Source organism: Mastigoproctus giganteus, chromosome 1 (assembly GCF_048544385.1).
Source record: "Mastigoproctus giganteus isolate SK-2022 chromosome 1, ASM4854438v1, whole genome shotgun sequence".
NCBI lineage: Eukaryota > Metazoa > Arthropoda > Arachnida > Uropygi > Thelyphonidae > Mastigoproctus > Mastigoproctus giganteus.
This window is the reverse complement of record NC_143575.1, coordinates 104,981,866-105,009,322: the sequence shown is the minus strand read 5'-3', so window position 1 is coordinate 105,009,322 and position 27,457 is coordinate 104,981,866. Positions and strand designations below refer to the sequence as shown.

At 39.0% G+C, this 27,457-nt stretch overlaps 1 protein-coding gene across 2 annotated transcripts in view; it reads left to right on the top strand.

The window, feature by feature from the left end:
* Window positions 1-27,457, top strand: part of IA-2 (tyrosine phosphatase IA-2) — a 462,789-nt gene that overhangs the window by 368,480 nt on the left and 66,852 nt on the right. For both annotated transcript variants that reach the window (XM_090374031.1, XM_090374023.1), the window contains one exon: window positions 20,901-21,089. In XM_090374031.1, coding sequence (XP_090230157.1) covers window positions 20,901-21,089 — 189 coding nt within the window. The remainder of the gene's footprint in view (window positions 1-20,900; window positions 21,090-27,457) is intronic.

Genomic DNA, 27,457 nt, shown 5'->3' with positions numbered 1-27,457 from the left:
TGGGATTGTTCTTTAGTACTCGAGCATAACAAACTTCTTAAGAGGACTCGTAGAACTTGGGGATGTTCTCTTATAAGTAAGCTTCATCAAAATCGTGCTGATTGTGGACAACTTTAAAGAATTGCGAGTTTATTTATGTAACATATTTTAATACATTTTATCTCTCCCAAGTTCTCTTCATTTTCCTATATTATAAATCTAATAAATTAGCTCTTTTCCTCTAGAGCAGAAAATACCAGGAGTGACTGATCGATGAAACAAGCGCGGTGAAATGCTTTGAGAGAGAGAGAAGTTAAACAAATGATGGAGATGGTAATGAGTTGAATAAATTCAAAGCTTGGATATTTACTTACAGGAAGAGAACCATTTCTGCATGATATTGTCATCAAGTCCACCAGCCTTGCGAATTTAGCTTCGTAAATCTAATCATCGCTGCTAATCTATCAGATATTACCGTACGAATTATGCCACCTGGTGAGGGAATAACGAAGTTACCCAGTTAATCATAACGGATGAAATTTTCGCCATTTAGAGAGACCATTTTATGATTCTTCTCAAATTGTGGTTAAGGTGTAAATGCATTAGCGATACTGCAACGCCGTTGTGCCTCTTGAACGAATTTATGGACCCCTCGGCTCTCATCACACGGGCAATATATGATCATTACAAGTTGTATTTAGGCAAGCGGCCAATAGTAAATTACTCGAAGGAGTGATTGGGGAGGAAGGTGAATGGTATGTTCTCTTGCTTCAATCTAGACTTATGGTTATACATGGCGACTGGAAAGGAGATGGAGAGAGTTGTCGATAATTGACACACGGAACGCGTCCCTAAGGAGAAATGAGAATCCACGTGAGAGAGGGAGGGAGGGAGGATGAGGGAGCGGTGAGGGGGGGAACCCTCCAAGCTTGAAGGAACCAGCTTCCGCATAATGCCTCAGAGTGCTAGAGAGAGAGAGAGAGAGACTAGGACTGTGCGCGCGCCTGTTCTTTCCAGAGAACTCCCAGCGGAGTTAGAACACATGTACGCTAGCCGAGAAGCTGTGACACTTCAACGTGAGGCGCCCGCTGCTGACGAAAATGGACGGTGGAGAAAGGAAAAACAGTGGGCAACGCGGCGGAAATAGTCAGGAAAAAAAGATGCCGCAAGGCTGATGTATTTTTTGACGCGTACACACATAAAAAGGGGGGAAGAAGAGGAGGAGGGTGGGGGAAGTTAGACGAGGACTTGCTTTTTCCGTTGAGGAGCCGAGTTTGTGTGTGTCTGTCGGAGGATATAAAGAGATAGAGGATGTAGGGATGTAATGGAGAACTTCGAGAATATTTCTGTAGATTTTTCCTTATAATCGTAATGTTAAAAAATAAGATTATTTTTGAGATTTTTTTTAATGTTTTAATCAGAATTGCGAATGCTGTTTTTGGTAAACTACACGCTTGGCATTTCTACAAATTCCAAACAAATATCGATAAAAGAAACTAGTCAGGATCGAATGGTTTCCAGACTCCAACTGCCAGATGTTTTTTACTCCACTTGTTGCAAATAACCAAACGGCAAAAGAGACATTTTCTTTGCAATGCATTAGCACTTCATACAGAAACAACAACGCCTACAAAGGAGAAATAATTAGACTAAGTAAACACCAGTAGTGCAGCTTTTCGCGATAACATCCGCGTGCATGTTTTACTGCCAAAGAAAATGGCGCTTGTCGCATTAAGTAGCATACGCCTTTGAGTTTGATTTCTTAATGTTTTCTCAAGTCTGAACTCCGTTCTTCCTTTTTTATCAAAGCGCTTCTTTCTGAACTTACATGAACCGGTACTTTGTGATATCACCTGCGCGCTTCTTTTCTCTTTTCTCTTGGACCTGGTGCAGTTCAGAGAACATCAGCATTACCTTTATCTTTATTGTGAAAGAAACTAATGTATTCATCACAGCGGCTAATGAAATCACAAATTGGCATCCCCTGAGAACATCAGCGTCACTACTTAATGTTTCTGCACTCTCATCACAATAGCAAAAAAACCCATCTTAAAAGAAACTGTAAGTTTTGTATGCCCGTTGTCATGGGTACTCTAATTTAATTATCTCTTTTTTAATGTACAGTCATTGTAAGGTATTTTGGCGCGTCTTCATTAAAATATGTTTCTCCCTCCCCCTTTCTTCGCACTCTTTATATCTGAATACACGTGGTACGTCCTATCTGTAAGTGCGTCTGTGTAATGGTATTTCTCCCACCGATCTTGAGAAGCGATAGAAAAGAAAGTGGTAGAATCATTGAAAAGATCCTTGTCAATTGAAGAGAAAGAAACGGATCACAGGAACTCAATTCTTTCCAATTATTTGCGTGTCTTAACTAATATGGCCCTCATCTTCTACATATCAACTCCAAGACCTCCAACTTAAGATGTCGTTTATTTAGAACACGGGCCACGAAAATATCTCAAAGATCTTCGTGTTTTACTGCATTACACACTAAATAGAAATCGTGTTATCATCCACAACGCCTAATTTTGTATCTCTTCAAGTTACTGCTACAGCGATTTGATTTTTTTTGCCAAATCAGGCAAGGTATCTAATCACAAATCCCTCGACAGTCCAAACTAAGTTCCTCCAATTTTTCTTATGGTGTCATCATAAAGAGTAAGGCCGCCATCTAGTGGTAATTGCTTCTTGATATCTTTGACGCATGTTTTGTTAGGTATTAGGACCTGTCATCAACTTTGCCTCCTGCTGTTTAGAAAGTAGAAGGAGAAGGAATACTTACGCTTGCGCAGAATCTGTCAGAGTGTTATGTCACATGCGTATGAGACGCCGGACAGCGAGACCACTTTATTAGTAACTTAACCATTAGGCCTGGCACTGGGTTTGTGGAAAGAGCAGAACTGAATGCACGTGGCGAAGAGATAGCAAGGCCAAGCCTCTCTTGGGATTTTGGTAAAATGCGATGCGATGCAACAACAGAAGCGATGCTAATGGTGTCTGCCTAGGCGGTAAATTGACGGAGGGAGTTGCCTAATAACAAATCTGCTCCCTCTATAGGCAACTGACAGGTGGTCGATATTTATTTAGCCACAGCGAAAAGTGATACAACAAGAGGATGGAGAAACGGGAAAAGAAAGGATGCAGACAACAATGCAACACTAGTCCCTGGGGGTGGTGGTGGATATAAGTTATAGCAACCATTTATGGTGGCCGTTTTCCCAATTCCGTTGGGTGCTACGAACCACAGTGGACTAAATGTTCCAATATGCCAGTCTAGTCCCGCTAATTTAGCAGCAAGAGGTGACGGATGGTAGCGATAGAAGGTCATAGCTCAAGCTAGATACGAAAAGAAATACAGTCTAACCGCCAGTAACTAGACCTCAATCTTGCTCGTTAGCCTCGTCCAGAACTTAATTTTCTTCCTGGTATCTGCCGGGTGATAAATAATCTGTTAGGCTGCTGGATTGTGAAAGATGGAACAAAGGACGAGAAGGCATTGCGCAACGCACACGCTTACATGACAGCGCTCAGAAGAATTCTGTTTTATTATTTACTGCGCTGTTTACCTTGTAGGGAGATTTGGTACAAATCTTGCGTTGTGTTACAGAAAATTAAATCAAATGGATTCTTGTGGTCACAGAGAAAACGAGTTAATTGTCACACAAGCTTATTCTGCTCAATAACTTTCGAGATCATTGATTTGTCGTTTGTTCTGTAGGTGATTTAAACCTCGTAAGGTTTTAACGTTTGTAAGATGAGTTCCTCATTGATATTAAAGAGGAACCACGTTAAAACATATCTGTTACGAGGTTCCAGTTACCACGCGTTACAGGACAGTAACAATTATACGCCACCTTTATTAAGAACGACCGAATCTTGAAAGATGTGAATGTTTAAAAAGAAAAGCTTGAACTGGTACACCATCTCGAGTGACCAAATCAGTTAGTCATCCAAGATGAGCTCGTTCCTCTTGCAGTATAACGAAAGCAACACTGTTTTCTATGGTAAGAATTTATTTGTCCGTTCGGCAAGCAGGTGGATTTAACCCATTGATTAAATTAATCAGGTCCATCTGATTAATTCCATCTACTAAGAGTACCAGCCGAGATAGTTTCGAGCGACTGTCTGTGTTATTTTCTCAAAAATTTTGATTTTTCGTATAGAGAAACAGGCAACTGACCCCGAATACACGCAGTTTACAGACGTGACATATTGACACGTCCTTGTGGGTAGCGCAATTGGTATAATCACCGTTCTCCCCACACCGGACCAGAGTTCGAATCCAGTCAATGATGCGAGGAATTTTTATGGACGTTTTTCACAACATGGCTGAGTTAGTCGGTCTCAGGCAAGGATAGCATGGTTTTTTTCTCTTAAACTCGGGTTTTTCGTCCATAAAACAAAAATCTAACAGAACATAAGCATATCAATTAATTATTAACACGAAATACTAAAAACGTTTAGAAAACATTAAAGACAGTTTCATGCACAATTTGCTCAACTCTTCTAACAAGGAACACATAGATAATGGAAAAACATTATCTGATGGTATATCCTTTATTTAAAGTCAAACAAGTACAACTAATACTCTTAAAGTAAAGAATTTTTGATAACTGGCCTGGAGTGAAAGTCAAAAATAAACTTATCCGTCTGTATTAGACGATTTCTTTCTACTTAATTCTTCCCGTTCATATTTCTTGAGAGAAATTACCTAAACAGCGTTAATATTAACCATTCTTTCAAAAAAATATCTTGTGGCTTAAACTCTCCAAAATAAAAAAAAGTGGATGAACTTCAGCTCGTGTGTGTAGGTCATCAGGACGCGATTCTCCCCCTCTCTATGTGAACTGCAGTTGCCATGTTTCTTTCTCTCCATCATCACCACCACGTATGTGTTCGCTGGACCATTTTCTCTTTTTCTTTCTCCCTATCCTCCGGCATATTTGCTTGGAGATAATTGCCAGGACAAAGAGGTCCCGTGCCATTCCGTCAAGAAGGGATCAAGTATTGATTTAGCAACGAGCAATGTTGTCAAGACCAAGCAAAACCTGACCTCACCTCCCCCCTCCCAACCTCCCTTCCAATTCTCCTCTGCCCGGTAATTCTTCGATCCACAGATGCTGCCTGGCACTCCTCAAACGGCGAGTATCCCGCCAGCGAAAACGTACATTCGCTCTCCAACTCGGCTTTCTAAGTGACGACACGGACAGATGGGGATGGGAACGAGCGAAAAACCCAAATGTATCCGCACCTGTTTGGGTCCCCGAAGGCCGAGAACAAACTGCCCTTTGAATATCCGCCTGTAAATGAATGTAAGTCAAAGGTCAGGCGGCACCAGGAACTTTTGTTCAACTCCGCCGGCGAAGTGGGCGGATTTTCTTGAGGAGTGCGCCGCTGCGTAACGCTTGGGTCTTTTTAAAGCGCACGTTCTTGTTGAAAAATCTCGTGCCGCCATATCTGTAGCGGAGAGTGATGAGACTAGTAATGAAATTGGACCACCGGCAACGGGTGTGCGACACTTTCTGTGTGTCGGCATTCGATGTTTTATATTGGCACAACGCTTTGCTGAATCCCATTACTCGTGTGAAAAGGTGAAACGAGGCGAAACGAACAAATATACTTTATTGTACCGCTCATCGCACTTATGAATTAAAGGGGGAAAAATAGAGAGAGAGAGAGAGAGAGAGAGAGGGAGTTATTGATTCTGCTGGGAACGGCTCTTCAGTTTCCACTTTTGCGTTTCATCTTGTTGTTGTTATCAACAGAGAAAGAAAAAACTGCCCTCGTATTAGATATGTCCACACATACACACGAGAAGGAAACAATCAGAAGGATGAGATTACTTTTTTTTTCCTTTCAAAATAATTGTTGAATGTTCTTCCTTCATCAGTTGCCAAGTTTCTATAACAATCGAAATTTTCAGATGAATTTCAAAAATGATTTTGCTGCTGTGTAAACTGCATTGTAGTTATAGAAATCCTTCCCCTGCCTCCCGAAAGAACAGTAATGTGTCATCCCTTTCGAAAATAGTTAGCTTTCAGTAGTATTCTTGTATTATTACCATTCTTCTTTTATACACTAAGATCCAGCCCATAATGGCTTCGTAAATCGTTTGAAGAAGTCTGGATTTGTATCTCATTGGAGACTGAAGAGAATCTTATAGATATCTTCAATTGGTTTGCTGTAGGTACAAGGCGGAGGAAGTACAGCTATCCTCACCATCCGGGTGAGTTGTCTTATGTTTTTCAGCTCAATCGGCCTGCTAGAACTTATATTATTTCTATAATATAGACAGTTTCAGCCCAACGGAAAAACCCGCCGTGTAATTGCCAAGGAACCTCATGGCAAAGACCAATAAATGTAACGGTGTTCCTATGTTGTAGTGCAATGCTGTGGTACGTTGTTATGATTGCCCTCAACCCATAGGCTTACAGAAAAGTATAAACTTATGGCTTCCATCCATGGAACGTGGAGCAAGGCCAAATCATGGCGTACCATGGTTAGAATCATTGTTATTAGCTGTCCAACCTGAGTTGGATGTCTACCCTGGACCAAGATGTGAGCAAAGTGAAATATATGAGAACGAACAACCCAACAAAAAGAGAGAGTAAACCAAGGGAGAATAAGAGCTAGACTCCCCATAAAAAGGATCACTAAGTTCATGATGACATCAATAGGACATGCCAGAATAAAATTTATCAATGTACATCTCGCAACTCAACATACGGTTTAAATGAAGAAAATACAAGTTGAATATCCAATTCATTCCAATAATAATAATAATGCATCCATTCAATAAACACATAATTCACGATAAAACATGAATGTAGCTTTGGGACGGGCGCACTATAACCAGAGGAGTTACTGTACCAAGGATCTTCCAACCAATCAACTGCAATCCAGTGGATACCTGTGTTTTGGTTGACGCAGCTATAGAATGCAGTATTAAACTTTAATTCATATCTAAGTAAGGGTATCATGCAGTTGTGAACTTTGTACCATAAAATAATCATCTAATTTAAATTAATAAATCTTAAAACAGTCTGATCTTAATTTAGACACGTACCTAGTGTGTTATGTACAAAAGTAACGATAAATTTTTACATAAATATTGGTAAACGAATCTGTTTGTTCATAGGAGTATCTTCATTTTTTAACTAAAACCATCAGATACACCGAAAAATACGGTAATAAAATGGACGAATGTACTTTATAACGATATTAATATTAGGAGCGATAAAACGCAAAATAATGCATAGTTTATTACCATATACGTATTGTAAGTTCTCGGTATGCTGCACGAGACAACTATGAATAAATTAGCTATGAATCTCACCGCCATCTGGTGGATGAATCTAAATCTTCCTCGCTATTAATTTATAACATATCTGAATGTGAAATATAATTCCTGTTTTTTTTTTTTTTAAACGAGAGCAAGATCAAACATTAAACCTGTTTTTTTTCCTGATAGAAAGATAGGATTTTTGTTTAATCTTTCTATCGCACTCCTTGCTTCGAATTCTAAAACATATTTATCGCCTATAAAAATCCGATCTGTGAATGTCAACGCTGAAAAGTCACGTTCCCTTATTGCCTTAAAATAACGCAACAAAGCAGCAATACACCACCACGTGACATTGTACTCGAGCGGTACATCGCGTTATGCTGCAATGCAGAACAGAATTTCATACAAGATGTATGCAATCTGTTGCCAAGAGAATAGTTGGGGGAACAACAAAAGAGCCGGGGCAATAGGGAGTGGGAAGGAGGTGGGGAAGAGGTGGTTGTTGACACGTGGAATTTAGCCACCATTACAGCGTGTCCTGATCGTGGCACGCGGACTTCGCCACGGGCTGCTACGAAGGAAGCTATCGAGCCGAAGCGCTCCATTACGAGAGATTTATTGCACCTCGACCCCGAGTTGTCTCTCGGCTGTCGGAAAAGTAGTTTATCTCCGTGTGTGGCTACACACCAACTGGAAACGGAGAATGAAAAATGGATTTTTTTCTTATTCTTCCAAAGTATGTGTCTCGTACTTTAGATTCACTTTTTTTTCTTTCTCTTTCTTTTTTTTTTTTTTTTTTTTATTTCTTTATCATTGACAATCTGTTGTGTGGTGGGTATTTCCTAGCGGACTGTTTGATTTTCTGCTTACTTTATTTTTCCCCCGTGTATAAAACAACTTCACGTGTTCTTGACGGTTCGTGTTTGAAGCCTGCGTATTTTCGAAGACAGATGGTACGTTTTCTTCTAGGCTACTCCACTTCCTTGGGCATTACCACCAAGAACAATGACATTCACGTAATTGTTGCCAGACAGCTCCAAGACAAACTGAATTACTATTGTAAAAGTGTAAATGATTTTAAAGTTCCTCTGTGCTTAAAGAAAATATTGTCTTCATGTCTGTCCGTCCGACCTCATGTAACAACTCGACTCCTGGATAGAATTTTTTTAAATTTTGACAAATAGATATCAGCAATTATTATTTTTTTTTTTTTCACACGTATCGCATTTACTATCCACATACAGTATTTTGTAGCTGAAAAATATTTGTTGCCGTGCCCTCATTGATTGCAGGAAAAAATATTTTCGGTTCGCTCATAGGAAACTCCTCACTTTTTCAAGTTCCTTTTTTGTTATCAGTTTGCTAAATATATAAATCATGAATTATTACTATTTCCTTATTATATTAATCAAAACAGAAGCGTGAAGTGCGTGTTATCTGTTCAGCTGTTATTAAAATCCAAGAGGAATCAGTAAACTGCATCACAAAAATGTTGACCGCATATACGAGTAATGGATAAAGGAAATAAGTATCACAAAACGTTGAGAGAATTTTGCGTTGAAGCTTTTGCAGTGAAATGAAAACAATTACATTTTTTTATATTATTAGTTAATAAATTATAATTAATTGGAAAGATAATTAGTTATTTTCACTTAATCATAGAAAAAGAATTTTGTTTTAAATTTAAAAAATCGAATGCGTCTCATATTTAACGCACTTCGAACATGATCTAACTTTTTGAGGTTCGTTTTTTGTCATCAGTTTACTAAATATATAAATCGTAAATTATTAACTATTTGCTTATCATATTAATCAAAAGGGATTTTGCCAAGATTGAAGAATTATGAACTTCCGTGCTGAAGTTATTTATTGCATGGAGAATTAAGGAAACCGTTGCAGCCGAAACTGAAAATTGCCGAGTGGCCAGTTTACAAGTAGAGCTGCGCACGTTACGAGTTAGAATTCACGTGATAACATAAAATATGATAATATTCTTGTACTCCTAAACTTATAAAGTCTTTTGACCCTATCAAACCTTCTCAGAATATAAACAAAAAAACTATTTTTATATCTATTTATTCGTAAATTAATTTAAGTAAATTAAATAAACCAAATATGTAATTAAATTTACATGTTTGGTTTATATTGGTCGTAATCTAAGTTCATATTTAGTTGATCATTCGGTAAGTTTTCAACGCCAAATTTAAGAAATTATAACGCGACAGAGAACACATATCTCTTATCGATTTTTAAATTTTTTTTTTCAAAAACAATAATCACGAAATATTGGAAGATTTTCGAATTCGGTTTGGACAATATTTTAGATCCTTTTTATCTGCCCTTTCAAATTCTAGCAGTTGTTTTTCGATTGCTCCGAGTCAAAAGAAAACTCTATGGATTCCAGCCTCAACGATTTAGCAACAAAAGAAAACATCTTTGCTTGAATTAGCGGTCATTTCCGGCCTTCTTGACATCCCATTGATTTAAACAAATATTAGCCATCAGTTGAAGGCAGTTATCTGTCATTGTCACTGGACAAACGAGGGCGATTCAGAGAAGACGAAACCAAAATAGCATTTCGTGTCGGTAGACAGGGCAATCCGTGTAATATATACTCTAGGAGAGAGAGCGTGCGTGACAGAGGCTCCATCCTGGGGAGAGACCATTATTATTACAAGGTTATTACAAAGAATTGGGTTAAAGACTCGCTTCCTCCTTGTAAGTAGCCGTTTTACACGCGTAGAATTATTAAGTGAAAGACGCAAAATGGTGATCTCGCATGCATCTCTTCATCCCAGTCCCTACCCCCCTCTTTTTTTCTATTGCCTTGTACAATTTAGAGGTAACTCTACATCTGGACACGCAGACTTGACTCTGTTTTTGTGGCCAATCATCTTTACCCAAATTTAATAATTCTGGACCAAGATTTTTATGCAGCCTGCAATTATCGGTAGTAATTCGTCCTCGCAAATAGCGCAGTAGTTATAATCACCACCCTCCGCACACCGTGTGGAAAAGATCCGGGTTCGAATCCCATCAATGACGCAAGAAACCTTTATGGGCCTTTTTAACTCTGTGGTTGATTGAATGGGTCTCTGGCGAAGATACCATGGTTTTTCCGTCCAGCAAAGCAGGAAGACCGACTAGAGAACACATTCCATTTACGTACATATGGGTGGAGGACTTTGTTTTCCAGTAATCCTAATAAAAAATACTTTTTATTGGTAGGAATTCATCGTTAAACTGTTATTGTCAACGTGGTACTTGGTGAACACCATTTTCCTCAATCTTTTCATTTGATTCTTTTTGTTCTGGAATTCGTCTATCGAAGATTAAGTCAAAGGAAACTCCCTTTTGACTTCATCTTTGGTAGACGAATCACTGTAGTTATTCTAAACTGAATTCGGTATGATATTATCGCCTCACGTGACTGTTGAGCTTCTAGGTCCTACTGGAAATGGAATTAAGCCTTTCCCAACTCAGAAGTATTGTATCTTGTAATCTACCTGTTCGAAATCACCCGTGACAGATAAATATTTTATAAGACAACTGTGGAGTAACTTATTAGTGAAAGTGGAAGTCTGAGGTGGTGAGGGGGAGGCAGAGTGACGTTTTACTAGAAAGTGACACCGAATTATTCAGAAAAAGAGCATGTGGAGCAATTTGCGGACACCAAACCTGTATTCATAGAGTCAGAAAGAATAAGTGATGTCATACTGGTTGTAACAGTGCATTATTTTTCGAGGAATATAAGTTTATTTGACTATTTCTCAATGTTTATAAGCGTAGCTAAAGTCGCCAAACAAATTTTAGATCACATCTTACACAAAAGAAAATGAAGGTTTTTTATTTCTTTTTTTCCAAGTGTCGAAATTGATGGTGGGAGAGAGGGAAAGGTTGGGAGAGAATGTTTCTTTCCCATTTCGGAAGATTAAAGACTGTATTTCAGTACAGTGATATGTGAAAAGCAAATATAGTCCAAACCTGTCTCGTGCGAGTACTCTTCCCCCCCCCCTCGGCTCGCAACAGGGATATGGCGTTTTTGCAAGACGCATAAAAGTGATGGAGAACCTACTACTCTCCTGTTATTACTCCGCCGCTCCTTCCGTCTTTCTTGGACAGGACCAATGTCGATTTTCGAGATTGCATCTCGGACAGCTGACACGAATCCCTTCTCCTCGGTTGAATCCCGTGACAAATATTACCCACTTTACTGTTACAAATCTGCTGACGAATCCTGTCGTCAGCCTAAGGATATCCTGCCACGAGAGTGCACGTAGTGATTGTGACCCCCCGACCTGCTCAACTGCCACCCCCTCTTCCCCCCACCTTCCTTTCTGTGAAGGACGGAGGCGGGGACTCCATTCAAGCGAAAGCTTGAAGATTACCAGATTGCTATAATCACCGCGGCGGTCTTTTCGGATGCGTCAAGTTCAGCTCACGGCCCAGTCAATCGGCGGGTATTACAGAAGTCGTCAGCGACAGGCGGAGTTTAGCCAGCTCGGTTTTGTTTTCTCCAGTAGTATCTGTGGCGTCTCGAACTGCTCTCCCAGTTTCCTGATGTGACTGTAGATCGTAAGACGTTGTATCTACGTCCTTTGGTTTTCTTTCTCTTTTCTTTTCTCTCTCTTTTTTTTTCCTTTTGTGGGGAGTCAACCTCCACACGAACTTTGTAATGCTGCTGGCAGCGTTTGGAACTATGCCGACAGCATTGCCAATCTCCATCCCTTTAATTAAAATCCTCCTATCATGTTGTAACTGGATCTAAGGTAGCACCGAAAACCACTCAGTCTCCTGCCTGGAACTTGTTCCTGGCCCTGTCTCAGCTTTCCCAAGTTAATGAGGTGCGGGGTTACTCGTTGCTGGAGATTTGCTTGTCACTAGCCTCAGGAAGTTTCGTCTAGCGGTTACGTACGGCGACTAGGTAAGATAACAACTTGCACATCCCACCTACCACACGCACACACACACACACAGTGACATACGGCCCGGTGTTTGTTCGGATACTGGGATCGCATGACTACCTTCTGCAGCCTGTTTCCGCCTCCCAGAACGACTTAATGGAAAACTGCACTTCCGAAATGAGTCCACGCTGGAAATCAATGGATGCGTTCATTGGTTGAAAAAAGAAAAGGGCATTGAAGACCCTTACATGCATGTTGACAAGTGGCGTTCGAGTTTTTTCTAACCGGTTGGGGTTGCTTTAACTCTCCACTATTCTTGGAAAGTTAACTCATCTACTGGAGTCACGGAACATGAGTGACTTCGTTTGCGTCATTTGATCCTAATGATGAAGAACTCTGTATCACCCTCAACCCCTTCACAACGGAATAAAGGGCAATTATTTTAAACGATTTCCAGTTGTAGTTCGGTGTGTCCCCACCCCACCCAATCATTAATGGCGTTGCCACCAAAACAAACGTTTACTATATACGAACTCCTTTTAAAATTTAACAACTTTACAGGTATCGCCATCTATCAGAATATGTCTTGATTAAGGAAAAAAACAAGGTGAATTTTATTTCTTCTTCAACGTTATTCCTGGCGCACCTTGAGAAACATTTTGAAAGTTGTATAAGTATTTTGTTGATGAGTATTGCATTGTGTTAAGGGTAAACGACAACTTGGTATTTCTAGAGGTTAGAGTGGTTAGAAAATACGACTATCGAAGCACAGATCTCAAAAATATAAACCAGTAGATGGCTCACGCCAATTGGGAACAGTTATAAACAATTCGTAGAAGGAATTGATTCAACTCAGAAATCCCAAACTGTGGCCAATAATATCAAATGCGAGGAGAACAATGGAACAAATCAGAGATCTCAAATGGCTTGAAGTTTCCTCATCAAGGGCCAAAAGTTTGTAAAGAAGTTGAGTAGCATATTCCGGAGAATTTTAATTGACTGATTCCTAGAATTAATGAAGTGTGAGGAGGTTTTAGGGTTAAATACCCCCTTATTTCAAGGAAAATGTTTCTAGAGAACTCTAACTATTCAATGTCCAGTTCCAACTTAATATCCCTCGCTGAATACTGCTGCTGTAACTCGCTACTCCAACGAAAATTCCATGCAGTTCATTAGTAACACACAAATTAAACAAGAATTGAAATCTGGATTCATGCAAAACGTTCTTTTTTTCGAAAACTTCAGTTGCTATTTATAAATCGCCACAATGACAACTGTTTCGTTGGTATTTCCGTCTCTTATGGAAGCACTTTCATAGCCCAATGAAAATTTGTTCTAAAATGAGATGTGAATACCAAATGGGGATCGAAATTTAGAATTCAGAAAATATAATGTGACTTAAGAGTTCACATTTCAAAGAAGGCCATTAAGTCCGTATAGAAGGACTTCACTTCCTCACTCAATTAGCTTATATTGCGATTTACTTTTATATGTTGCGGAAGCAAAAGACAGAATATGAAAAACACTTTGTCCGAATATAAAAATCTACTAAAATAAACTGCGAGTAAAATATTAAATTTTAAAATATTGATGTCAGAATAACATATTTTGGAAAACATTAAGGACTTTGTCTTATTACCAGAAACCAATGCAGCCTTTGTTACGATTGTTATTTCACATACCATATGGGAAAGCCCTGGGTTCGAATTCCGTCAAAACAAGGGGATTTATAAAAACTTTTCCATCGCAGTTCATTGAGTTCGAATTCCAGATCAAATGCGTGGTTTTTATTCCACTAAGAGAGCAAGCCAACTGCATAATATACACAATTTACGCGCATAATATGCTAATCCCCTAATTTCCTTCGGGGGAAAACCTAAACATGGTATATTGACTCTCTGTTTGCCTCAGGAAAAACCTAACAACCCACTCTTCAATTAACATAAGCCAATATTTATATTGGATGAAGATCGGCTTGAAGTAAACTACACACTCGTGTGATGTTAATATCTATTGCGTGTATATTCCAGGCTCGTTTTCGTGGCCTTTGTCCACTGTCCTCCCACATCAGGTTGGAAAGGCCCAAGTTCGAATCCCGTCAGTTATGTGAGGAATTTTTATAATCTTTTTCCACAACCTGGCTCAGTTAGTTGGTCTATCATTATCATTGGCGAGGGTTGCAGGGTTTTGAGCAAACAATAAACCGACCGAAGGATACACGCAATTACAGGCCCAATATAGTGATACCTCATAGCCTTAGTTTCCCTGGTACGCAGTTCTAAACTAAAGACGTTCTGGATAAAATAAGTGTGTTATAAACTCAAACAAAACGCAGAGAAAAAAAAAAATGAGAATACGTTTGATAAATTAAACGGCAACAAGAAGAGAAATCAAGCACTAAAACAAGAAACAGAATCCTTCCTTTCTATTAATTTCCTCTACTTAAGTATTAGTAAGATGTTTCTGTAAAGATTAAGGAGTCGTATTACTTGGGCGGTGTAATCCGATGATGTCTGGATTGTTTTTCTTAGACTATCAATCAACGATTATGAAAGCAAAAAACGGATTAATGATGGCATTATACAGATGAAAGGCGAAACAACTTAATGAAGGAGAACTAAACAAAAACCTTTCTGCGAATTGGAAAAGAAGTTGCACGCAGAAGGTCGAAATAGCAACAAAAATGAGAGGCAACGGTTCTGTGAGGAAATGCAGGCACTCGCATTGAGTAACAGATGCACGCAAAGTACGTGGAGCTTAATTCTTTGAGTACTTAAGAATGTTTCAGTATCTTCAAATGCAGATCCTGTACTCCAGTAGATGCTTGTCTAGACACAGGTACACAGGTCGCTTAATTCGCGGAATGGTCTGCCTTAATTTTAAACTTCGTTGCTGAGGTCTCTCTCTCCTTTTATAAATAAACTCCTTCAAAATGTATACACTTGCGCTATCACTGATCCCCCTCGTACGAGCACTCCCGGAAGCCATGTCTAGATAAGTATTTGAGAGTTGTTGTGACCACCGATTCTCGACTCTCTTTACTGCGCCTGTACCAATTTAAAATTGCAGTTCTTTTCAAAGATTTGTCTCCGAAACTTCTGATATTTTACTCATGGTTTCTGTAGCACTCACTTAACTTAAAGCCCCTTTGCAACTCCAGAAAACATGTGATACTACACTGTGCGATAAAAAGGCCTGGATTCGAATCCCACAGAGACTGTCAGAATATTTTATACACCGTGGCCAAGTTAGCCGGTCTTTGGCGAGGTTCTCCCTGGAAACTGTGATTCTTCGTGCAGCAAAACAACCAAACTGATCAAAAAGTGCAGTCACAATACACGGAGGCTTCATAGCCTTAGTTTCCTTGGCTTATAAACAAACAACTTACCATTCTAACTAAAAAACAGACAGAGATCGGGGTGGATTCTTAGTTGAAAGAACAGAGTATCCTGCTGCAGAGATCTCAGTTATGAAATTCCAGTATGCAGTAGATCTGGCTGATGATGGCAACTTAAGCTGCCGAAAGACACCAATATACATACGTATACGTGCTCTTAAACATGTGTCGTGACACCACATTCATAGCAGTAATTTTAATAGGACAGAATAGACTGGGTGGCGAAATAGACCGATATCTCCTAACAAGGAGTGTGATAGTACGTTGCATCTCTATTCTCCAGATAGCAGAAAGAGGGGAAAACCACAGAAAAAGTCTTGGGAAACAAGTATACGGAAAACACAAGGTTTTAAGGAGAACAATGTGATGAATCTGTCTTTTCCTGCCTGGAGCCCAGCTCTGAATCCATGTTTTGGAGCAACAATTTAGAGATAGAAGACGTTCTTCTTCAACCAAAGCGCCAGTTGTAGTCTTGTGGGAAGGGAGAACCAAGAATTCAGTCTCCACATAACAAAAATTGCAGAACTGTACCTCCCCCCAAAGGTTATTGATACCATTAAATTTCGGAGAGAGATCATACTCGATATTAATTTTGTTTTCTAAAGAAAAATAAATTTTCTTCTTGTTTCATTTATTGTTTTAATCTACGTTGACTATACTCAAATAATTAGGAAATACGTTAAAACAATAATCTATACTTCACCCCTGAATGTTGCTGAAATGTGGGCGTCAGCATCCCACAAGAAGCCAAACCTTCTTGTAGAATTCTGGCTCCTTAAATTGGCCAACGGGAAAGCATATCTCCCACCACTAGACAGAACTACAACCTTAGCTACTTCAATGAGGATGCAGTGACTACCTGATATTATTCCAACACAGCAAGTGGTGGTCACGGACAAAATCTCAGCTCTGTCCATTTGAAATTCATGTTACAGGAGAAAACCCAGGCCAGAACTTTGGTCAACCCTGATGATCTGTAGGAAACATCAGAGACTTTATAACTCAGATCGCTTCCTCCCAAATCAAATGCTAACTGAAGTACAGGACTTTGATGCCGACTTGAATAAGTCTTCCAGTAATAAAACCTATAGGAAAGAAGTCTTAGAAACTCGCTCGCATACCAGAAGTCAGTATGAACAAGGTCGTGCTCCCCTCCGTACCATCTGCTCAATTGTCAAAAACAAATCTCAGTGATACCAACATGTTCCAACCATGACCCACACTAAAAAGACATTGTTATTATTTCTTCTAGTGACAAAATTCTTTGCTGCGCATGGGGTGAAGTGTAACCATACCCATGCATCTTTAAACCCGAGTGCATCGATGTGTGTCCACATAGATGGTATGAATACCATTCACGTTTGTATAAGAATATACATATGAATGGTATTCGTGTGTATATTCGTATATGTGTGAGGGAAATGCAAAGCCCACCCAGCACTCTGATCTTTAATTCCGGTGAACAGGAACATCAGCTTCGCATTAAGCCAACACGCCCATAATCATTAGTTGAATTGTGTTGTGTTGAAGGAGAAGTGGACCAAAATACCGCCTCCCTGTCATCAAAATTTGGTTCGCAATCTACCGACGAGGATATGACGTGTAGTTAAGGCCAGAGTGTTCTGCACACGAATAGATTGAAGATAACTTGAAAAATCTTTCGTTTCAATAGCCAGATAAGGGATGGAAATTGTGAGTGACAATAGGTGAAGCGAATTGTAGGAAAGTCAGGGATAAAATGAAATTGGTAAGACAGGGGAAGATCACCTTTCCTTGTGTCTTATTTGCCTTGCGTTCCGAGTGATATCATAAGAATAGTTGTTCCTGAGATGATTATAGGACCTCTTATAAAACTTATATTACTTGTTGGGGCTATTAGGCGACACCATAACTGTGTATCCTGAGGTTGATTTTCCGGTTTACTATATTTTGGTGAATTTTTAAGATGAATAGCGTGATATTTTAATAACTAATCGATGTGTGCACGCAGGCAAGATTAAAGAATGAAAATTAACACCAACAACAGAGTTAAATAAAAAAAAGAGGAATGGGGAAGGAAGAGGCACGGAATATCCAGTTTCATTTATGACATGTTCTAATGGAAAGCAAATCCAAACGCTGGTTTCTCCTAGGATCCTCTTACTGCAATCATTTCGTGGCGATTATACTTGTGAATCTGCCAATGAACAAAAGAAGGCTTGAATAGAACTCCCAAGACAATTCTCTCCAGCTTATGCTATCTTCACTCTACTGGATGAGTAATTAAAGGAGGATAAGGTTTCCGGTAGAAATTAATATCTCGGCTATCACGATGTAATGTCCGCCACAACGAGACATCGTGACAAATGAAAGCGGTTGTCATAGCAACTGGCCAGTGATGGACCCTCACTCGAGTATTGTAGTTTCAGCGAAGACCACTTCATCATTCATTCAGAAAAGTATGAGAGAAACATACGATATTGGAAATCTGAATAATGGGGAACCATTTATAGAAAACATAATAGAAGTTGGTTTAGGGCTGAGACACCAATAACAATCCAGTGTTATTGGAGAAAGACAGCAAGTAATGGGTCCCTCCAAGAAGAGTCTACCATCCACCCATAATGTGTACTGAATATCTTTTATAAACGTCCAGTTATTTGTGTTAGATATTTGCCGATTAAATCCGTTTTATTCGAAATTTGCATTCTGAGCTTATTGGATTTGACTTATGAATTTTGCCTCCTTGAAAATTTTGACTTTTTTTTTGTTCAAGGCACACATTTCTGACCCAAAAATCCTCGAATTAGTATTTCATTAAAACATAAAAGTAAACTCGTTTTTCTACTTTCGTGCAAGTTTTCACTAGTTAAGTTTTGTCAGTGGGCCGGAGGACAGGTAGCATCGTTATACCCTAACGTAACCCGACCAGTCGATGGACGAACAAGGCTTGAATATTTAATTCTATTTCATTCTTTGAAAAAATGCAAAGAAGACTTAAAACTTGTTGCGTCAAGATGCTACTTTAAAACATTCTCGCTCATTTCAGTGTTACCGTCTTTTTTCCGATTGAATGGATAGAGTTCAGAACAGTCTCTGGCATGCAGCCTCACGGATGACAATAGTGCGTTGTCCACGCAAGGAGAGTGGTTCCAGCAGTGTCCACCAAATGATTTTCGACAAAAAAGAAGTCGGTGTTTGCCACATTCTCCTTATTAGTCATAGCTAGCTACTTATTCATTCTCCTGGTGCTATATTTTCTTAAATATATTCGTGGCTTCCTTTAGTTCTTGTGTTAGTGATCTACTGGGTTTCTAAAAGTGTCCTAATGATAGTGTTTTTGATAAAAACCTTAATATATGACGTCTTGTGAAGATTGCATTTCACCAAGATAAAAAGCCACTAACACGCTAACAAATTTCTTTAAATATTTCTGTTTCTGTTTGAATTCTTTCCTTAAAACTTCATTCTCCATCTGAAAAACCTCATCATTAAATTGCGCCGTTTATTAATTATTTACATTACAAATTCGGTAAAAATTTAATTATCAAACCGCTTTCTAAAGCTTCTATTTTATCGAAACTTTTCAATGAAAGGGATAAACCTCAGAGGATTTTTCTTGGTTTCGTGTCTGCCAAAGCAATTGCTGAAACTAAGCTATCATCAGAGCGAAATGAAGCATTTATTGCAATATCGATTCTTATTTACAAGGGAGAGCCAGTTACTACAAATCCCGGTACGCAAAATACATCGTAGGGTGTAATTACCTTTATTATAATAAAGTTTAACGTTCCACAGAGGCATCGCAATCGTGTTCCATGATGTTCCCTTATCAATAACAAACTACGAGTTTCGTGCATTCTCCAATGGTGTGTGAGCTCTGCGCGAATGTAACCTTTAGAGGAGTAATATGCAGGCTTAGTGGAACCTCGTGATTAATCTCTAATAGAGTTTCTTTTTATCTTGATCCACCGGTAATTTATCACCATGAATTTGGGTCCAAACCACACTCACGAACTTTCATCGTACCTTTCCATCACTATCTTTCTCGCGCTCCCTAAACCCCCCTCCATCTCACTCCTCTGGTGATCTCTCTCTCTGCAGAAAATAAATCTGCTCTCTTGTCTTCTGTATTTTTTTTTAATAGTAGTTCCGTCGGTGCTTTCCTAAGGGAATATGATACACATGTGCACTTGTCTCGCGCTCAGTAATGACACTCAAAGGGAGAGGGAATACATAGTTGGGGACATGTGCTGTCTTAGCTACTCCATCAGTGACGGATAACACTGTACCCGCTACTTTGTTGGGCTTGTTAATAGAGTTGTTGCTCATTTTGTTATCACGAGAGAAGAGAGAGATTTTCTGATGCAGATTTCTCTGCTTCAGTGTACACAAGTATAATGATTACTTAATTATGGTTTCGGAAATGAGTCTTGTAAAACGGATACGAGACAAGCAGTAGACCTTGCGAAGCTTTGAGGGAAATTTTTCTTAATAAAATGCTTTCTAAGGGGAAAACAAGTTTATCTCTGCACACCTGTCAAATGCAAAAGATAGATGAAGTCACTGTGATTATGAACTCCACTTAACTGATAAATTGGTCCAAGATGAGAAGATCATCTTCTCTACTAAACTATTCATAGCATCTCTCTCTCTGAATGTATGATATACAAACTTAGGACCTAACACCAACACTGAAAGATGGTTGTATTTGAAGTATGGAGTGCGAAATATTTTTTTTTAATTTTAATAACAGTCTAACAGTAATCTAGCTCAATAAATTTTCTTTTGTAGGAAATATCTGGTTTGTAAGACGGTTTCTGTAAGACTAGCAAAGTAGGTTTTTCTTTTTCGACTTATAAGTGAGCAAATATACAAATACTGTTGATTAAGGAGGGAAAAATCTATAAAAACAAACAGCTGAGGATGTGCTCCGAAGTTCATGCAAGCCTAAAACTAAGTGGCATCAAGGGACTATCGCGTCTTCTCGAGCAGTAAGCGACACATACAGAAAGAAGGCAAGGTAGAAACTGAAATATGGCCGCTGTTTAACAAAATATCGGAGAACTGGGGGTAAATTAATATTATGTTCGTGGCAGGTATACCAGGGTAGGGAAGCTAGAAACACAACTCGCTCCGAACGTTCTAAATTAAGTTTTCTCTGGCAACATCCGATGTCACTATATTTCTTACCACCTTGTAATCTAAACTCCATCCCCTCCTTCTATACCTCCTTCCCTACTCTGTAATTTGATGTAAATACGGAGGCGCCAGCAAAGGCATCGCCGAGCGCCCCCATCTGGGTAGTCGATCATCGGTCTTAACTGTATTGCATGTGCTCTTTCTCCCGCAGGTGAAATTCGAGGTAGTCAGCAAGAGTAATGACCGTCGCCTTTTCATCCTGACCTTTGTCCTTTGCGGCGGAGTGGTAGGGATTCTGATTGCTGTTGCTGTCGTCTATGTCGTTCGCCGCCATGCTCGTTCCAGGCAGAAACTACAAAGCATTGCCCAGCCAGAAACTGAAGCAAGTCAGGACTATCAGGTAAAATTTATCCTCTATTCATTTCGTTTTTCTTTTTAAACTCAGAGATTCAATAACGTTCTTCAATGATACAGCGTGAGAATTATGGACACCCCTATATCTCTTCATAAAGCAAGGTAATAACCTTGCTTTATTGTACATTTTCGAAATCTAAATGAATAAAAAGGCAAGTGTGTTTGAAGTGTAGAACGTTCAAGTAAGGTGATCATTATGAAGGATTATGCAGCTCTACTTTGCAGCTGAATCTGTGACTTTCACTGGTTCTTGAAGCTGGAGATTTGCTTGTCGCTTTTGCTTAGCCACAGTATCGAAATATTTTAACAAAGTTGTTTTCAGTCTAGAGTTTTATAACCCCTCCCCCAGGCACCACACTATTTACTGTTTCTGACTGCAGATTACAACACACAAGATGTCTCAATTTTAATCTCTCTTTAATCTCGATTCCTTCCACGTCAGTGTGTTATTTCTGCATTCCTTGTAAGAGAGCCTAACCTCGAATTCCTCATAATAATCTCCTTTGGATAAAAACATTTTACTCGATTTGTAACTGTTTTACCTGCGCATATTACGCTGACATAGGCTTTACTTCCTCCCATCTGATTTCCCTAACAGTGAAGTCATCATCTGTGGTACTTAATGTTCATAACTCCAGTTGGCAGAAATTCCGAGGCATCCGCTGTCATTAATGACCTGACACAAGGTGTCCACTTACCCACTAGAATACAAGGTAATCCTAACAACTCACTTGGCCTCCTTGATCCTTTCCTCGTTAACAACTTTCTAGAGTTGATGTTAACTGTTCTCTAGATATCTAAAATCACGCTAACTTATTGTGATAATCTCTTCTCCCATGAAACCCCCTTTCTCGTGATCATTCTCAGCGTCGTGTTGGTTGGCATTATAATCATGCCAAGTGTGTACAGTCTACGTAATCTATATTAATCGTTTTCCTGGTTGGCCTACTGCTTTAAATCTTCTGATTTAAAGTCACTGAACTCATTCTCCCAGGAATACAATCCTTTATACCTAATTCCACTCCAAATTCCAGTCTTGTCTAACTCTTTTCGAGAAATTCTGTGTGATTGTTCTTGGTTATAATAAAGCACATGACAGCTGGCTTCCATCAAAATGGTCTGCCTTCGTTTTAAATTTACAATGAAGCAAGCTCTTACTAGTTATACAACAAATGTCCAAAATTACCTAATTTTCATATAGCAGTTGTAGGTTGTGGTCGCATAGAAATTCTTCTATGTGACTACAACCTACAACTTCCTTCTAACAGTTCCTCAATTTCCCTTTTGTAGTCGTACTGATAGAGTAAGTAACATGTAAAAGCAAGAAAGGTCCTCTAAATTAAACATACATGGTATGATTCTGTTGGAGAAGATCTTTTCTGGTATGGGAGATTCAGTATTATTGCGAGACTTCATGACATTCGTCCGGCCTTGTTTCTAAATAAGGACTTGTTAACAAATTCGACATTCTCATTTCCCTTTAAAACCCTACTGCTCTGAGATAGCATTAAAGGGGGGCGTATTCGAAACAAACAAAATGTACTCTGAGAGTTAAAAGCGAAGCGAAGTCAAATATGAAATTCATGAAGCAGTTGAGTACTGGAGGTCAGTTGGGCAAATAAAATAAAGAGAACTTTTTTCCTGTTTGCTTTTAACTGAGAGCCAGAGGAAATGCTACCGAAGAAAAGTAAACAGAACAAGCCCTTATGATATGTAAAACAAAGTGCATAAAATCCACGTAGCAGCTTGGGGAATTTCAGGGGAAACATCTATATTCAAAGAATTACCGAGGAGGACTCCCATAAAATCAGTTCTGTAAAAGGATGGCAGGGCCAAGAGTCATTTTAGACACACTAAACATACATAAATATATACGGACCGGCGGACGGCAAAGTCGAAGGGACAGGGAAAGTGGGTGGGGGGAAGGGGATTGGAAGAGGAGATGCTGCCGCGCGCACTTTCGCCACACGATTTTTTTCGGTATGTCAAAAAATCAAATTCATGCTTGTATAGCGGCCTATCATAAGCAGAGGTAATCTTAGAAGAGAAAGATTACATCAGCGAGAGCTTTCTAGTACTTTGCCGTTTTTCTTTGCTTCAAAAAGTTCTGGCGTTTTAATGGAACTTGTATTAAGCGCTGAAACGGAGTCTCCCACCCACCCCCATTTCAAAGAGGAAACATTCCTTTTATTATATGTTTTCCAAAAATCCGACTAGACCAGGGAATGTTCTTTTCATGACAAGCTTTGAAATACTACACGTATTTATTCTGTCGTGGAATATTCATAAATAAGAGACTGTATTTAAAAAGAAAGCTTTCCAACGTCTTCAGAATACCAAAGTCAATAAAAATATGAATTTTAGTAACAACTGTCGAATAAACTCGATTCTACTCAGCGGGCTGGAATTCAATGGTTATAGACTTTATTTTCAGTGACTACCAAATAAGGTCAGCTCCTATTTAAATCGTTGAACAAATTTCAATAATTGAAATTTTCAGTGGGGTCACTGTTTATAATTGACACGAGGGTCTACAATACCTCTTTATTGTTATACGGTATGCATTTTTCACGACAGGATCAAAGAATCAGGTTGCACACCTTGACTGTGCCCTTTCTTGTCGATAAACTTTTCTTCATTGGGTGTTGTTATTAATTCAGGATTGGAGCTTGAAATGAAAATACATTATAAGGTATTCACAACACCAACCATAGTACTTCGCACGAAAGCCTTTTTCCTGGCTTTCGCCCAACCCGAAAATCCAGATTTTTCTGTTGATCAGCAATGACTTTTGATTTTTCTTAAATTGATCAGCAAAATTTTCAGATTTTTCTGTTGATCAGCAATGGCCCCATTGATCAGCAATGATTTTATGACTATGGATCTGTCTGCCACATCTTCGCCCATGAAAAACATCTCGATGCAATTCTTGCTAACAATAATCATAAAGAAAATCTCCCCTACATCTCTTTGAGTGATTTTTTCTGCAGTTGTATTGGAGATTTGGTTTGACAGAACGCCAAAATGCGCTTTCGACCGATTTTGCGCATGGTTTTCATAGATTAGTCGGTGGCTTGAAGAGTTCATATTCCCTTGAACTTTTCGCTAAGTACTACAATATTATTATCCGTTTATTTGAACACAGCGTTTGCTCCTACACAGTCTCCTAAACATTGCCATTTACTGTATTTCCACAAGCTCTGTGAAACTAAATGTAGTATTTCAGTAACCTTCACGTTTCATTTTATTTTATTGGAGTCCCTTTAATGAAAAATCAATCTCTTGTCATTCATTGAATATGCACTCCATCGGGTTGTTGTTATCATTGTTGTTCTTGTTATTTGGTTTTTAGGAGCATTAGCAACTAAGGCCATATTGCTCCGGGGATATGCGGTGGTCATTCCCTGACCTTTCCGCATCCTCCGTATTTGGTGGTCACGGGCTCGAACTCCAGTCTAATTAACAAGCGTGTGGCATGCACCCAGAACTTGAACTACAGTTGAAACTCACCTATGAACTGGGCGCATGCCACATAGAACTTGAAAACTCACCTACGAAGTCTGTCCAATTTTAGGCCTAATTCTAGATACCAAACTCACTTTTGTACATTTAACACATTTGTGTATTCACTATCTAAAATAAATTAAACGTCCTCAAAAGTATTTCTATAAAACAAGGGGTGCCCAATGGTACGCCCTGTTACATGGTATATCGTGCGTTCCCTTTAAATTATGGAGCCTCTATTTATGATTCTGCTAGAAAAGGAATCTTCATAAAGTTGAATACTATCCAACAGAGCACTCTGAGAATTGCCTTTGGGAGCTTTCCGAACATCTCCAGTTCACAGCCTCTATATAGAAGCGAATGAAACTCCACTTCACCTCAGGCGGAAAAGACTACTGCTAACCTATTCGGCAAAATCCAGAGTCTACCTTCACACCCAGTTCTGAAATTTCTCCTTGATCCAACGCTGTCGCACTTTCACAAGATTTTGAAAGCTGAGCAAAAAATTCACCAGCTACTTGCAACATCCAGCTCATTACATAGCCAATTCCCAGTATTATCAAATTCATACTGACCGCTCGGACACAAATATTGCTGTGGGAACAGTAGCGGTGCCTCATATATCACATATCGCTCTCTCTTCCGATTGAACTATACGCCATCCAACTTGCATTTGAACTTGTTGAAAACTTGGCTATCTCGTAGACCTTAAATTACGCAGACTCTCCAGTGCGATATCTGGCGTGAAAAGCAAATCTTAGTACCATACACAGATTATAAAATTATAAATACGAAAAACTTGCCTTGGTAATCTCAATGAGTAAGAAATGTCTGCAAATAAACAAAAGCTTTGTTATATCGAACAACCTTTAAAATATAAATAAAACAAAGAATTAAAATATTATTCTTAATAAAAACTTACGAACGGTAATTTCTTTTATCTATGCTAGAAACCTTAATTTTTCGCAATATAAAAGCGTGATTAACATTTACAACAACCCATAAGGCCATACAGAATACACTAGCAATGCAAAAGTATAATTGCGTAATGTACTTTTTACAAGATTTTGGGAGACTGGGGATTGAATATTATTTTGCCCCAAACTTACAGTTCTGGGAAAACCAGCGTTGTCCTCAACAAGATGTATGGTCCGATTATCTTTGAACAAAGGAGTACTTCGTGTTCTTTAGGTCTCTCCCCACCCCAGCACGAACAGTTCGGAGTATTCAAAAAACTATTAAAATTAATGTGACATTCCTCAGTGAACAGCATAAAATTCATCGTTGGGGTCTACTGACATTTCTTTAATAAAATTTACACTGATTTTCGCCTACTATGAAAAAAAAAAAAAGCTAATAAGCAGTGGCATCTGTGCTCCCAAAATTATTCGAGATAACAAACTTCTGGATATTATACTTGATCTCAAATTTTGGTCTTGCTTGTCTGTCTTATTATTGGTCCTGCTCATCTACCGCATACCTACCTTCTTACAGCATCTGATGCACCTTAGTGTTCACACTGTCAAACACACCTCACTGTGCACTCGTGGGTAGCGCAGTTGGTAAAATCACTGGCCCATCCACACCAGGTGGAAACGACCTGAGATCGAATCCCGTCAATGGCGCGAGGAATTTAATGGGCCTTTTTCACAACGTGGCTGAATAAGTTGGTTTCAATCGAGAATAGCACGGTTTACCATTCAGAAAACAGACAAACGATCACATAACACGTAATTTACAGATATATTATATATGGTCTAAGTCGCTGATACGCCTACAACGACAATAACACCACCTCACTGTTCGTCTTTCACGCTTTCCTCTCGGTCAAACCTACAACCTCCCTCACACCTTAGCATGGCTTAGCCGATAAATCTGAACTAACCGAAATATTCCCCCGCCTTTTTAAAGCATCTCCAGCGATATATTGTCATACAAAATACACTGGTAACTACCACTAACTTCCTTGATCTTCTATCTGGAAACGTTCTTCTCATCTGCCCTTTTTACTTGAATAAGTTACCCTGTTTTTTTTAATGTCTCCTCAGTGAACATTGTTGAGAACTACTTTTCCTAAAAATAAATTGAAACTTGAAATATTTTGTGCACCACCCTGTACAGAAATATATAGAGCAAGAAATCTGAATACATAATGTTTACAAAGGAAAAAAGTCAACAACGTCAAATTAAACTTCACTCCAAAAAAACAAGAACTAGTTTTTAAATTACCTCACGCAAGGGACTTTCAAAATTTAGTTTTCCAAGAATGCTGGGTGACTCTTTAGATGCATAGCTACAAACTCATCAGCAAATATCAGAACATCTTCTATCGTCTTATATGCACCAAAAAGTCTAATCTAAAATGCCAATCTCTATGTACAGCAGGTTTGAAGCCTTAACAATAAATTCCCTACCCTATTGGCAATGCTGTTTGACGTAGACAATTATATAATGTCTTGTCGAAACTTGGACAAATTCTGAGCTAGAGGACATTCTGTTTCTACCCCACCGACTCAACTACTTTCCTTTCCTAACTTCAGCGGGTAAATCTCGCAAAGGAAGAGGTCTGCAGTCTTAATTATGCATTTCAATGGCTTTGCTCTACTGCCCGCTAAGTCCAACTGAAGACACCATCAGTGAAATGCCCAATGGGATCACTTCCATACAGGAAGAAGAAATGTAATAATTTCCGGTCATTTCAACATACCCCTCCCTCACAAAATTCAAAACACACTTGCATCTCTTAGAAAATGCCGTCTTCGACTTTTAAATTTATAGAACGAACACTGTACGTACCAGAGGCAACCAAATTCTTGAGCTTATCTTTGCAAATATCACATTACACCCACG